This window comes from Halichoeres trimaculatus, unplaced genomic scaffold, assembly GCF_033239565.1.
Source record: "Halichoeres trimaculatus isolate MK-OKI-2021-1 unplaced genomic scaffold, fHalTri1.1 fHalTri1_scaffold_22, whole genome shotgun sequence".
Lineage (NCBI taxonomy): Eukaryota > Metazoa > Chordata > Actinopteri > Labriformes > Labridae > Halichoeres > Halichoeres trimaculatus.
Window position 1 is genome coordinate 6317369 of NW_027437200.1, and position 13076 is coordinate 6330444.

At 39.9% G+C, this 13076-nt stretch overlaps 1 protein-coding gene across 3 annotated transcripts in view; it reads left to right on the top strand.

The window, feature by feature from the left end:
• dock11 (dedicator of cytokinesis 11) overlaps window positions 1-13076 on the top strand; it is a 108296-nt gene that overhangs the window by 24857 nt on the left and 70363 nt on the right. For all 3 annotated transcript variants that reach the window (XM_074699245.1, XM_074699243.1, XM_074699244.1), the window contains exons 10-14: window positions 2646-2729; window positions 2986-3126; window positions 6927-7214; window positions 11876-11998; window positions 12139-12221. In XM_074699245.1, coding sequence (XP_074555346.1) covers window positions 2646-2729; window positions 2986-3126; window positions 6927-7214; window positions 11876-11998; window positions 12139-12221 — 719 coding nt within the window. The remainder of the gene's footprint in view (window positions 1-2645; window positions 2730-2985; window positions 3127-6926; window positions 7215-11875; window positions 11999-12138; window positions 12222-13076) is intronic.

The following is a 13076-nucleotide window of genomic DNA, read 5'->3' on the forward strand; positions in this document are numbered from 1 at the left end:
AATAGGGCACATGGGAAACATCCTGGAAAAACAGTACCGGGTCCAGCCAGTTTTCCTACAGCAAAAATCCATTTCTTATGAAAGTCTGTCTTCTTCAGACACTCTTGACTAGCTTTGATTCAGGTCTTACTGCTCTGTGACCAACTCTGAATTTACCTAGAGTATGAAATGTGCTCCACTAATAAAGCTGCCTCACCACTAGTGTTGAAAGTTTTTAAAACACAGCAGCAAATCTAACTCTCTGTACCCAAAGCAAGTAAAGGCAGTGCTCAGGTAAAAGAAAAAAAAGATATAATTCAGTATCTAAAAATGGACACCAAAAAGACGTCTTAGAAAGTATCTGAGCTTTTATTGAAGACCACTTTTACTTCCTTTGTTTCTGAATGACTACATGAGGCAAAAAGGACAAATCTGTGTTCGACTGTTAGTGTTTGAGTCGGTTTCCTGTGTCAGAGAAAAGCAGTGTTCATTCCTCAGAGGTTTTAATACGTCTATAAACCAGAGCTGCGCACAGACAACAAAGCCCTCTCTTCTCAGTGCTGCTGTTTCACTGTTTGCCCAGGGCTGATCCAGCACAGCCGCTCTGTCTACATGTAAAAGATCACTTGGATGTCTGCAGGCCCGTCACAGTCGAAACAAGGGGAGGAGGAGGAGGAGGAAGGAGCTGGATAAGAGCTCTTACTGTGACCTGAGGGTTTGATTTATCTGTCTTTGTTCGATGCCCTCCTCTCTCCTCCTGTCCATGTGTCTCCTTCCTTTTCTTTTTCTGTCTAGTTTGGGTTGTTTTACTGGCAGAGGAAACACTAAGAGACGACTCTTAGACTCACTGTGAGATACAATAACAGGAACACAGTGATACTGCTTCTGTTTGGAGGGTATATACGGTGACACGCTTCTCCAAAACTTCCCATTTCAAGGTGCCTGAGCCCTGCAACAAAATTCAGTAATGGGAAAAATTGTGATTTCAGTAGTTTCACAACATTTTGTGATCCATAGTGGAAAAACACACAAAAAACCCTCTTATCCACATGGTGAAATCAGTAAAGGCAGAAGACAAATTTATATTGGATCAGTGTTTTTTCTCTGATCTTCAAATTTTTTAAGTGTTGTCTAGACAAATTAAAATAATTGTCCAGGCCAAGATGTAAAAGTTCCTGTTTTTGGCAATGTCCCACCTATGCCATTATTTTTTCTTGCAAGAAGAGCGCCACCTACTTAAGACACCAACAGCTAAAATACACCGAATGCATCTGCAGTGCGTCTAAGTTGCTGGTCCGTCATGTTGCAGATAATGCGCAGCCATCCTGTTTTTTAAGGACGCGGAACTCTGACTCATGAATACAGTGTAGAGAAGATCAAGCGGGACAGGAAGTTGTGACCAAAAACAACCTAAAAACATCAAGTGACTTTCAAAATAAAACAAACTGTGTCCAAATCAGTTCATATTTAGCTTGACTACAATGACAGTCGGACATAATGAGTGGAGCCAGACCAGGAGTCAACAGGTTTGAGGTTTAACAGCCCAACATGAATGAAGAGAGATTTTCAACCGAGTGGGAAGAGCAGGAACTCCTCCATCTGTGACTCCAGCTTTCTGTTGTTCATGCTGCTTGTTGGACTGAACATGCAGCTTGAGTTCAGGCGTTGATCATATGTTTTACTCTGCAATGTTGTTGGTGTTTAACTCCTTCTTTTTTTTCAACGTTTTATTTTCAGTTCAGTGCAGAAACCTCTTTCACACCTTTATAAAGCATCACTGATTGGTTCATATCCTGTAGTTAAAGGGTGTGTCTGTGGCGCAGTGTAACACTCTGATGTCTCGCCATGAACCAGGAAATCATTTAAATTCCTCCAAACAAAGTCCAATCTGCTTCAGTTTTACAAACATAATCATGGCCCACCTCTGAACACATCTATTTGCTCACGTCCCCACTAGCCACTGCAATATTTCACAGTAGTATCTCTCACATTCATTATCCAATCTTTATCAAATTTACCACACATGAACTCAGTCCTATTCTGGACCTATATACTCACACACCACCCAACAACCAGAAGCCATGTTTACCTTAACACCTTAAAAATGCTTCAAATTATACACATTCTTTAATGATCTTTCATCCACATTAATAAAGATGATAAGTATATCAAAGATACGGCCATGCATAGTGGTTAAAAGTAGTGCTGCAGTGTACCCTATGCTGATAATTGTTCATACATGCTTGCTATAGGGACAAGCCTTTATTTGCATACTCAGCCTTTTCCTGAGACTGGACTTGCTGCACATGCAGCAACTGCATCATGCTGCACAGAGGAAAGAGCCCGACTACCACCGCTTGTGGCTTTAATCCTGCTTTATTATTGCACACGTATTGATATTATCATTTAATGAGAACAGATAATGGAATAACAGAAACTTCAAGGATTTGTTGTTTTGAAACCAAGTGTGCACATTTTCCTCAAAATGAACAGACCTCAGCTTTAAAAATCACCTGAAAACGTAACAAACAAATTCATTAAGAAAGTATCATGGCATAAACAAACTGGCATTGTTAAATAATTTCTTGATAAACCAGTTCTGAACACATTTCCTGTCCCCTCATTTAATGTGTGTTTGTGTTCTGTGTGTGTGTGTGTGTGTGCAGTATGCGAGGGAGACCGACCAGCTCAATAAGCTCAACAGGAATGAGGGCAGACAAAAGCTGTTCTCACTGGATCCTGAGACCCAGGTACAGAAGACGCTCTTATTTAACACTGTGTTGCCTCGTGAGTAATTTATTTCACTATTGATTCACACAAGTGGATCTCTCCTCCCCTTCCCACCATTTCCCTCTCATTTTTTCACCTCTGTCTTTCTCTGCACACATGTACGCACTCAACTGCTCTGCTCACCCCTGGATCAATCTGTTGATTTATCCTGTACTTCAATGCCTCCTCCTTCCCCCTCCTCCCCCTCTGTCTCTCTTTCTAATGGTCTACATTTAGAGGCTGGACTTCTCGGGCATCGAGCCAGATGTGAAGCCGTTCGAGGAGCGGTTTGGCCGTCGCATTGTGGTCAGCTGCCACGACTTGACCTTCAGTCTCCAGGGCTGCGTCAGTGAGAAGGGGGACAGCGTCCTCACAAACGTATGTTAATACTTTACTTTCACAGCAAACATGACTTTATGTGTGATAATTTTTATCTAGCTTATAATTGAACAGTTGATTTCAACTCCCAATGCACTGCTAACTTTACCCCTAAAACACTTCATCATCCAAAAGATCACTTAATGTAACATTTAATGCAAATTTAATCAGAACTAGTATTTATTTACTGTTTTGACTTTTTACTCTGAAGACATTCAGCCACAAAACACACTTTTTGTCTCTTGGCATCCTCACCGTCAGTGCTCAGTGCCCCAGATAATAAACCTCCATAATTCATGTTGCCCTGTTGGCTGGGGAAAACCAGGCCATAGGATAACACTACTATATGTTGATTGAATGTTTTACTATTAAGCTTATGGTAAGGTCAGAATATATTATCATTTCTCTGGCAGGAAAGCACCTAAGTGATACATCTCTGAGCTCAGCGCCTAAGGGTTTATGGCAGAAGTCTGTCTGATCAGCGTTTAAATATCATCATCAGTATGAGCCAGAAGTCTTTGTCAGAGCAGGTTGTGATAGTCATAAAACATTAAGTAAGACCTCCTTCCTCCTGGTGCATTAGAGAGGCCTGCAGAAGAGTTGGATCATATTTGTGGTTTGGAAGCAGCACGCTTGCTCTGTCCCCCCCCTTTCTCTTTGACAGTTTATCGTTTATTGGATTGAGTGGAGCTGGAACCATCCATCTAGCAAGTGCATAGTCGTTTAAAAAAATGTGTGGGCAGTGCTGCAGGAGAGCCAATAGTACCATCAAACTATTAGCTAGTATGTCTAGAGTTTGATTTACAGGAAGCAGTTCTTTTTATTTATTACCACAACGTTTTAAGTTTTGATTGAACAAAACACCAAAACAAAGGGTCTTGACTCTCAACAGGCCTGATCAGTAGTAAAGAGCAAATAACTTTAAAAAGGTCATTAGTTATAGCTACCCTACTACTTTCCCCAAAAAGTAATTAAATTAGTAACTGAATTACTCCTTCATAAATGTAATTAGTTACCAGGGAAAATAATTATTGTGATTCTTTTTTGAAAAGTTGGTATCATCTACAGCGTCATCTGTGTTTTTGTCCACTAGCTTTGTAGCGGCTTTTGACACTGAAAGATGTTTCATAAGACGGGTTACTCACAACTAGGGTTGCCAACCATCTTGTAAAATACATAATTGCCCTTTATTTCTCACTTAAACGTTGCAGCCCGTTTTGAATCAATACAAGACGCGATTTGTCCTGTATTTTCAGTTTGCCTTGAACGCAGAACCGTTCTGTCCGAATTCCACATGTGCTTGCATCCGCCCTCTGAAAACGACAGTTGGTTGGTTGATTTTGACCGTGGAATAAGTGCTCATCATTAATTGGTTGAGAGAAAGTCTTAGGAAATCAACAGAACATGTCTTTGTCTGTGGCTGTATCTGATACTCTGCCCTGTGCACCATTAAAAAGCAAAGGATGCAAAAACCCAGACGGAAGTGAGAAAGCTCAAATGAATGGCTTGACAGTGTGAGTGAAACAATTTCAAAGTGCACGGTAAAATCTGTCACTGAGTGCTTTCTGTGGTACATGGTGGCCTGTCGGACAGCATGTGGCTGGAGAGTAATTACTGCAACATCAGGACAAACAAATACCAAATGTCAGGCTCACACTTCTTCATACCTGAAGCATCTATAGATACAGTAAACTAAACAATAACTAACAAAGTATGACTCATTTGGAAAAGTTTAACGGACTAAAAAAATCAACAGAATGAGATTTTAAAAAAGCTGCCACAGTGTTTTACTGATTATGTTTTCTCAGATTGGTTATTTCTCATCAATCCAGCAAGAATACAGACATTTCATCAATACAACACAAAAATAGGTCTATACAATTTTGATAACCAGCCATTCATGATTTCAGAGATAACCAAAGGACAGACAAGACAGAATACATTTTGAAAAAGAATCTCACTTTTTGACATGAAAAGTCATGTTCGCACAATTTGCAACACAAAACTGGTGCCCCACTCTACTACTGGTAGTCGGGCTACTAACCCCTACTGCTGATAAGGGTGTCCCTTATTTTTCTGGCCCAAAGTTGGCAATAGGGATTTCCAATATTTGTTCTTCCATATGTAACCTTGCAATGCTGTGTTTATGTCCAGCATGGAAAATCACCTACTCTTCTGCACATTCACAGTCACAAGAATGCATTTAGGTACCTATTCATGGTACCTTTCAAATTTTTCGTTAATCAGTACACGGTACTTTTGACTGAATTCGGTCGGTACCTATAAAAGTACATGATTTGGTACCCATCCCTAGTTGCCAACCCTACTGAAAACACTTGTCTCTGGGACATAATGTACACTTCACATGTTTTTTCCTGCCTTTTCCATCAATGGCGTTAAAGTAGGGTCTGTACTTTCGCCCTGAAAATGTTTTATATATACCGCTTCAGACTCGCCATTGTTTCATCCAGTTTGAAGGTTCCAGGTTTGTAACATCAAGACACATCTACCTGAACTCCAGTGGCTTACCATGAAATTGTACTTCACCTTGAGCCAATCATCTTTATTTATGTGTTTGTTACCCCTCCCCCCTTACCAAAGGACAAACCAGAAAAAAAAACAAAAAAAAAACATTTTATTTGCAGCTCCTGTCCTATGCCTGGCTGAGTGAGCCAGGTCTAATAACAGCTGTTACACATTGGAGCACAAAAACGCACCACATTTCACTGCTAGATAAGGCAACAGCATTCTAATGTATGAAGTAATAACTAATTAGAACACCTGATACTGGAAAACAGGTTTTTAACGTTGTTATTCCCAACACTGAAGAATACAGAGTAATATCAAATTGATTCACATAAAGCAGTGCAGAGCATTTGTCCCTGGCCTGTTGACACTGTGACAAAAACATCGTTGTAAATCACTCAACAACATAAAATTATATTGGGGGCCTAACTCGTTAAAACTCCTATATCTTGCTCGGGATGTAGGCTATTTTTAATTGAGTTATTTATCAATTTGAGAATATGAAAACTTCAGAGTAATGTTTAATGGCTGACCTGTCATGAGCAAAGAAAACAAGGGGAAAGAGGAAAACAGCACAGAAACAGTGAGAGGTTAAACACTGAGGGCTTCAAATTAAAGACAGAAACGATGTTGATGGATGTTAAAATTGATAATGTCCTTAATCAGGTGCACCAGCTCAAACATCTATTGTGAACTTTCTTGTTTTGGATTTTCCATCACAACCTTCAATAGACTGATAAAACTTTAGTATTGCCATAGAAGTGCTAAAAACCATAAAATCGAAGGAAACATTTTTTTTAGCTAGACAGAAAAATGTTTTTTAAATTAATTTCACCATCTTTTAATAAATATAAAGTGTTAACTGATTCCTGTAGAAAGTGGTCAGTTAATCAGCAGTATAATGTAGAGTGAGCAGGAGGTTGTGTAAATTGAAAGAGTGTGCATTGATTTATTTAATTTCATATTTTATTCCCTTATTTCAGTCACAGATCAGATTACAGAAGTATTGATTCCTATTACTAAATATTACAAATGTAACTTGCTTCACCAGTTTATAATAAATGACAAAACAAGAGCACTCATCCATGTAGTAACTTCTGTTCTTCCAGAGCCTACATGGTCATTCTCATTACCACAGAAAATGTGCAGAAGGCATTACCTCCTGACAAACCATCTGATTTGTGAGCTTTCTCAGTGTGTAAATAAAGCCAAACTGAGCTCGTGCTGACATAAAAAAACTCTGCTGTGGTTTATTTTTGTCTCTCCTGGACCAGGTGGAACCATTCTTCATCAGCCTCGCCCTCTTCGACGTGTCCAAGAGCTGCAAAATCTCAGCTGACTTCCACGTTGACCTCAACCCGCCCTGCGTCAGGGAGATGCTCACCGACACCTCCGGCCAGCTCTCTCCTTCATCCGACTCTGAAGGAGGAGGAGGGGGAGGAGGAGTAAGGGAGGGAGGAGGAGGGGGAGTTGGAGTCATGGTGAATGGAGACTCAGGGAAAGGAAATGGCCTGCCGGCTCTGCAGAGGGTGTCAGAGGCTCTGCTGCGCTTCCCCACTCAGGTACGAACTCATTTGGTTAAATCCAGGAAATGACTTAACCTGACTCACTGATCGTCAGCGGGTAGTCACATGTGGGTGTAACACCTGGGGCATTAATATGTCATCCAGCTGGAGGTGTGTTTCCTTCATATTGTGAAATATAAGAATGTTTGAATTTAATCAGATCTGTTTGACTTTTCTTTGACATTTATAATTTTCATAGAAGTATTTTAAAGAGTAAAACCTCTGATAAAGATCCTGGAATTCAAAATGACTCATGACTCCCAAACTGGGAGGTAGCTGACACACTCCTGATACAGCTTTTCTTCTGACACAGTTCCTCTAGTTTATAACTTTATGTTACACAGTTCTGCAGGGGCAGCATCTGTATAACCATCTGCCTTGGCTGCATGTCAGTTGTCATGACACAGATCTTGTAAAACCTGGGGCTGTTAAAAAGAAATTACACAGAATAACTTCAAATTTGACAGAATAAGAGCTGAGTTGATTTCTATACAATTAAGATAAACATGTTTTTGAATTAAAAAGAAAAGGTTTATACTATTAAGTGCTGAAACAGCTTAATTAAAGAGTTATTTATTCTCTTTACTGAACTGTTTCTACTCATATGAAACTATCTTTTTCTCCTTTAACTCGCTGTGATGAGTGTTAGTCATTTAGACTTTATTGCTTTAAAGCTGTGTGTCTTTGGTTGTGTCTAACTTGGATAAGTCAAAAAATTTTTTTACAAAGATTATTTATGATTTATAAAGCACAATACAACACAATACATGGCATTAGGTTCTTCTGACTCCTACCCCTCGCCCACAGTAACACTGAGAAAGCCACTTAACACCAAAGTCCATAATGAATTAGAAAGACAAAATCACAACAGCAAAAATAATGATAAAAAAATGCATGAATGAATTTAAAAAAGATAATAATTGTAAAAAAAGATTAAATAAAATAAAAACACGGTAGACAAATACAGTGTATTATGACATTCAGTAAGCCATTTGGGGTCTTAAGTAACGCACTCCATCACCTTGGTCACAAGCAGTTATTTAAGAACACATAAGGGAGGTGCAGCAGTACACACACCAATGGGTAAAAAATTTAACAGTGTTTAATCTAGAGTTTTGAAAATTTCAATAATAGTTCTTCTTATTGTTAAGTGTTTAACTATCAGATGGTGTTTGACGGGCATCAGGAAGATTTTCTTTTTGTCATTAAAATACAATAGGATCCAATCCAATCCAAATTAATGTGTTTGACACTTTTAAAACAGACATTGTTGACCGAAGTGCTGTACAGAAGAATAAATACATAAAAATGCATTTTAGCTGACATGACATAAAAACACATGTAAGATATAAATTAATTTGAAAAAATAAGTAGAAGAACAAATGAATTAAGTCAAGGACTGTGTGTCAAAGTTCAGAGAAGAGATGAGTTTTAAGAAGAGATTTAAAAGCAGACAGAGAAGAGGCCTGTTTAACGTGCTGTGGGAACTCATTTCAAAGTTTTGGAACCACAACAGCAAATGCACTTTCCCCCCTGAGCATTCGCTTGGTCTTTGGCACCTTTAGGAGCAGGTGATCAGCTGACCTGAGGGAACATCCGTAAAAACATGAAACATGACAAATAACACCAGACACTTCTTGGGAGAATAAAAAATTAGATTGAGTGCCAAAATTGCATGTGGAAACTGGAATGTCTTGGAATGTGAACGTTCATTAAATGCTACAGTATCTCCTCATGTCTACAGGGGGGATTCTCATCCCTGGTGTCTAATATGCAGGACAGGGCAGCTCTATTCAAAATGAATTATAATAAAATGGGAAAAAAATAATTCTAAACAAAATACAGAGAAATAAAAAGGCAGTAGTTTTATTTTAACCTGTGCTGTTTAAGGCCCTTTGTCAGCAGTTGAATAGACAGATCAGCTTCAGATGAAAAGGACGCCATAAAAAACAACAGAGTAAAGGAAGACTCATTTTTACCTGTTATCTGTTCAAATGCAGGTGAATCGACTCCTTTCAGAGCAAGGGAGAACCTCTCATATAGTATAAGGAAAATGTACCGTGTCATATTTCCCATGTTGATCTTCTGAAAACACAGAGTGAGAAAACATCAAACCACCACAAGTGAAACTGTTTCAGCTCTTGATGCTGTGGTTTGATTCTTTCACAGTCCCAGCTTTGCTCAGCGAGGTGACAAACTCCTGTAAGGTGATTTTCTAGTTGTACATCAACTTTTGGATTGAGCTGTTTTCAAACAACCAATGACACTGTTTTTCTTCCTACAAAGAGCTGAAATCCTTGTTTTATCGTTGAGTTTCCAGATGGTTAGCGTTTTCTCCAGACAATGCTCAGTCAGCATCTGGTTCTGTATGACCCACTTGGTGATGTTAGCCTGCTAATACTGTCAACAATCATTAAACCTTTATTTAAACTCCAGATCTCATCCAGACTGCTCTACAGGCCTGAGTTGAAATAGGGGAGTTGATCGACATAGACAAATAAGCTCTCCAGAGGTCAAGATCACAGAACATGAGAGTTAGAAACAAGGGAATGCTTTGGAACAGTTGTATATGCAAAGCAAGTGCTAAGGCTGTTAACTTAAACTATATCTGTTGAAATGAGTGTGTCCTTTGGCTCCGGCTAATCCTGCAGGTGCCATGAAATCCGTCTGAAAACACTCAGTTTGTTCTTCACCTTTTACTGCTTGGCTCTGTAGTGTGATTTCCTCCCTCAGCAAGGCCTGGAGTAAATCAGAGTCAGATACTCTCTTTCCATTTCTGCGACAGGAGACATGACTGAGCTCAGACAGCCATGGACTACAAACTGAAGGGCAAAGGAAAAGATGAACAGGAGAACAAAAGAGTATTTTTGACATGAAAACAAGCTGCAGACAAAATAAACCAAGCTTCCCAAGTCTAATTTACAGACTCAAGTGAAACACACACACACACGTCAGAGAAACACGTGCATCCAAACAGAGCAGCTCTACCTCTGTGATTAGTGCGCTCTTATAGCTCTGTAGACCACAGTTTAATTTAGGTGCGCTGGGTGTGGTCCAAGGACAGAGTCTCCACTTGTTACATCAGCTGCTCTCTGAAGGCTACAGCCTCTGTTCCAGTCTATTACATAATTCACAAATCCAACACACTGCACTGTTGAATTATACAAGATATTTTTTATGTTTCTCCCAGCTGCAGGAGAAGCAGGGGGAAGCTGTATCACAGTTAACATGTTATTAAAAGAAGCACAATGGGATACATTTCTGAGCTTTTTGAAATCAGAGACAGCTGTTTGTGGTCACTGATAAAACTGGACGTGTTAGATGTTTGGCAGGGTTATAGCTTTGTCTGATGGTACCATGCTACTCTCCAAAATCTGCCTTATTAAAGTCTAATCTCTGACCCCAACATGGGTTTTTAAATTTCACTGTTATTGCTTTTGCTTGAACTCATTCCCTGCTTCTTCTTCCACATTTTCCTGGTTTTGTTCCCAGAAACCTTTGCAGAGCTTTGTTATTATTACTGTTTGGTTCAGTAGTCTGTGTCCCCTCAGGACTGTTTGTGCAAACTGACACGGCTAAGAGAGAAGACGGCCCCTTTTCACAGGAACAAAAAATAGATGTGAGCCCCATGTGTGGTTTTCCTGTGTAACTTCTACTCACAGCAGCCACTTCCCTTACAGAGAAGCTCTTCACTTCTGAATGTAAAACAGCAGTATTGAGTTTGTACTAAGACTTTATCAAAACAACTTGCATCTAGGAAATCAACCTCTGTTTTTTAGATGAATACAGAGAACTTGAGCTTTGATCAGAAAGAGCTCTCAGTGAAAGAACTCAGACCATCACCTCCTCATACCTAATGATCTAATGATCACCCAACCACATGACCCCCCACATCCTGAGACAAAGTGGGGCAAAAGGACACCTCCCTTCACCTGTTTCCTTAAGATGGGCCCAAAAATTCATAGACTTTGTGATTAATTTACCAGGTGATCAAACCATACTACTCAAAAAAATTGATCCAGTTTGATCCAGTGTCCTCTGAATGTTCTCTGCTGAGACTTTATCGTGGATATGAGAGTGTATTTAAAACTGATAACCACCTCTTTTTTATTTTATTTTATTTTTTTAAGTAAACCTATAGAAGAAACACAGATAAATGCCCATCTGTGCGTGGAAAAGAGTGTACACCCATTTTTCAGGCGTACACATGTTTGGCAAATGAGGGCCAATATGTTTTGGTCTATCTGGGGCCCTGCCCCTGCTCCTCAGACTGTCCAGGAGCTCAGTGATACCTTGGTCCAGACCTGGGAGGAGATCCCCAGGACACCATCCATCATTTCATGAAAAGTTACCTTGGCATTGTTAGGCATGCATCCAAGCACATGGAGGCCTCACAAACTACTGGGCATCATTTTGAGTTGCTTCAAAGACATTTTAGAAAAATGTAGGGGTCTGATGTGTGATTTGCTCACAGTCATTTCTGGGGTGTATTTGAATTCACCCCTCCGTGGAGTGATCATTTTCATTTTTGTCAAATTTTGCAGCATCCTTTGTAATTAATACCTCACCCACTCATTATCAGGAGATGTGTCTCAGGTTTTTTTAGATCTGATGTGTTATGGAATGAATCCTGGTGTCCTCTCCACTCTCTCCTGCAGGGTATCTTTTCAGTGACCAACCCCCACGCTGACATCTTCCTGGTTGCCCGTGTGGAGAAGGTGCTACAGAACGGCATTACTCACTGTGCTGAGCCGTACATCAAGACCTCTGACATCAACAAGGTGAACCGTCTGTTGCTTTTTTCAAACCAGACAAGAAGTGCAAGCAGCAGAGAGCTTTCCAGTTGCCCATATTGTTTTTTTTTCTCTCCACCATATTGATTTTGTGTTTTCTGTTTGTCTTCTCTCCTGCGTCTCTGCAGACCGCCCAGAAGGTGCTCAAAGCTGCCAAGCAGACATGCCAACGCTTGGGCCAGTACAGGATGCCATTTGCCTGGGCTGCCAAGTAAGCCAGGAATACTCCATGAGTCAAAACATCAGACAGTAATGAATCAGTGTGGATTCTCCTCAGAGGGATGCACAAAATATCTTCTTTTGTTTCCATATGGTCTAGGTTTTAAAGCCTTTAAGTCTATCTGCCACATACACACCTGATCATAATTTAAAGACCAGATAAAAATTGCACAAATTTACATTTTACGCCATTGAACCAGATGATAACCTGCTACAAAAGACTAATATACATACATTTATTCTTTGTTTGTTCTACATTTTTGGATAAAAGAAAAATAGTATGGAGGCATACAGAGCAGGTAGGGATACGTCTGCAAAGTAACAGGGGTACTTGGGTGAAAGAGTTGTCAATACACCATTAGTCAGCAAAATCCTTGGTCCTCTGCCTCAGAACAAGGCCATTAAGAGCTGTAGAATCAGGGATTTGTCATATCTGGAAAGTTTGCCACAAATGCCCATTAAATTGGCAGCATGGCCCTCCAGCCTCTGAGTCATGTCAAAGCTTGCTGTGGCTTCTACTACTCTGATTTTCTTTAATACTTCTTACGATGATAACTTTAGGGAGTGCTTTAGGGAAGGAAAACACAGAAGCATGGAGTGCTGCAAGGGTGGAGAAATAAAGGTGACTCTGGAGCTCCTCAGTGTAGGAATCCAGGTTCAGACGTCCTTAGAAGAGGTTTTTAAATTAAAGGCCTTCATTTTTCAGGGCTACAGTTAGAAACATGATGGAGACTGCAAGGGCTTAAACTTGTAGGCTTGTTTTATTGTGACTTTTGATAAACGAAGGCTTTTAATTAGTCGATCCCCTTCAGTGCATCAGACCTCTTGAAGAAGATATTTAAAAGAT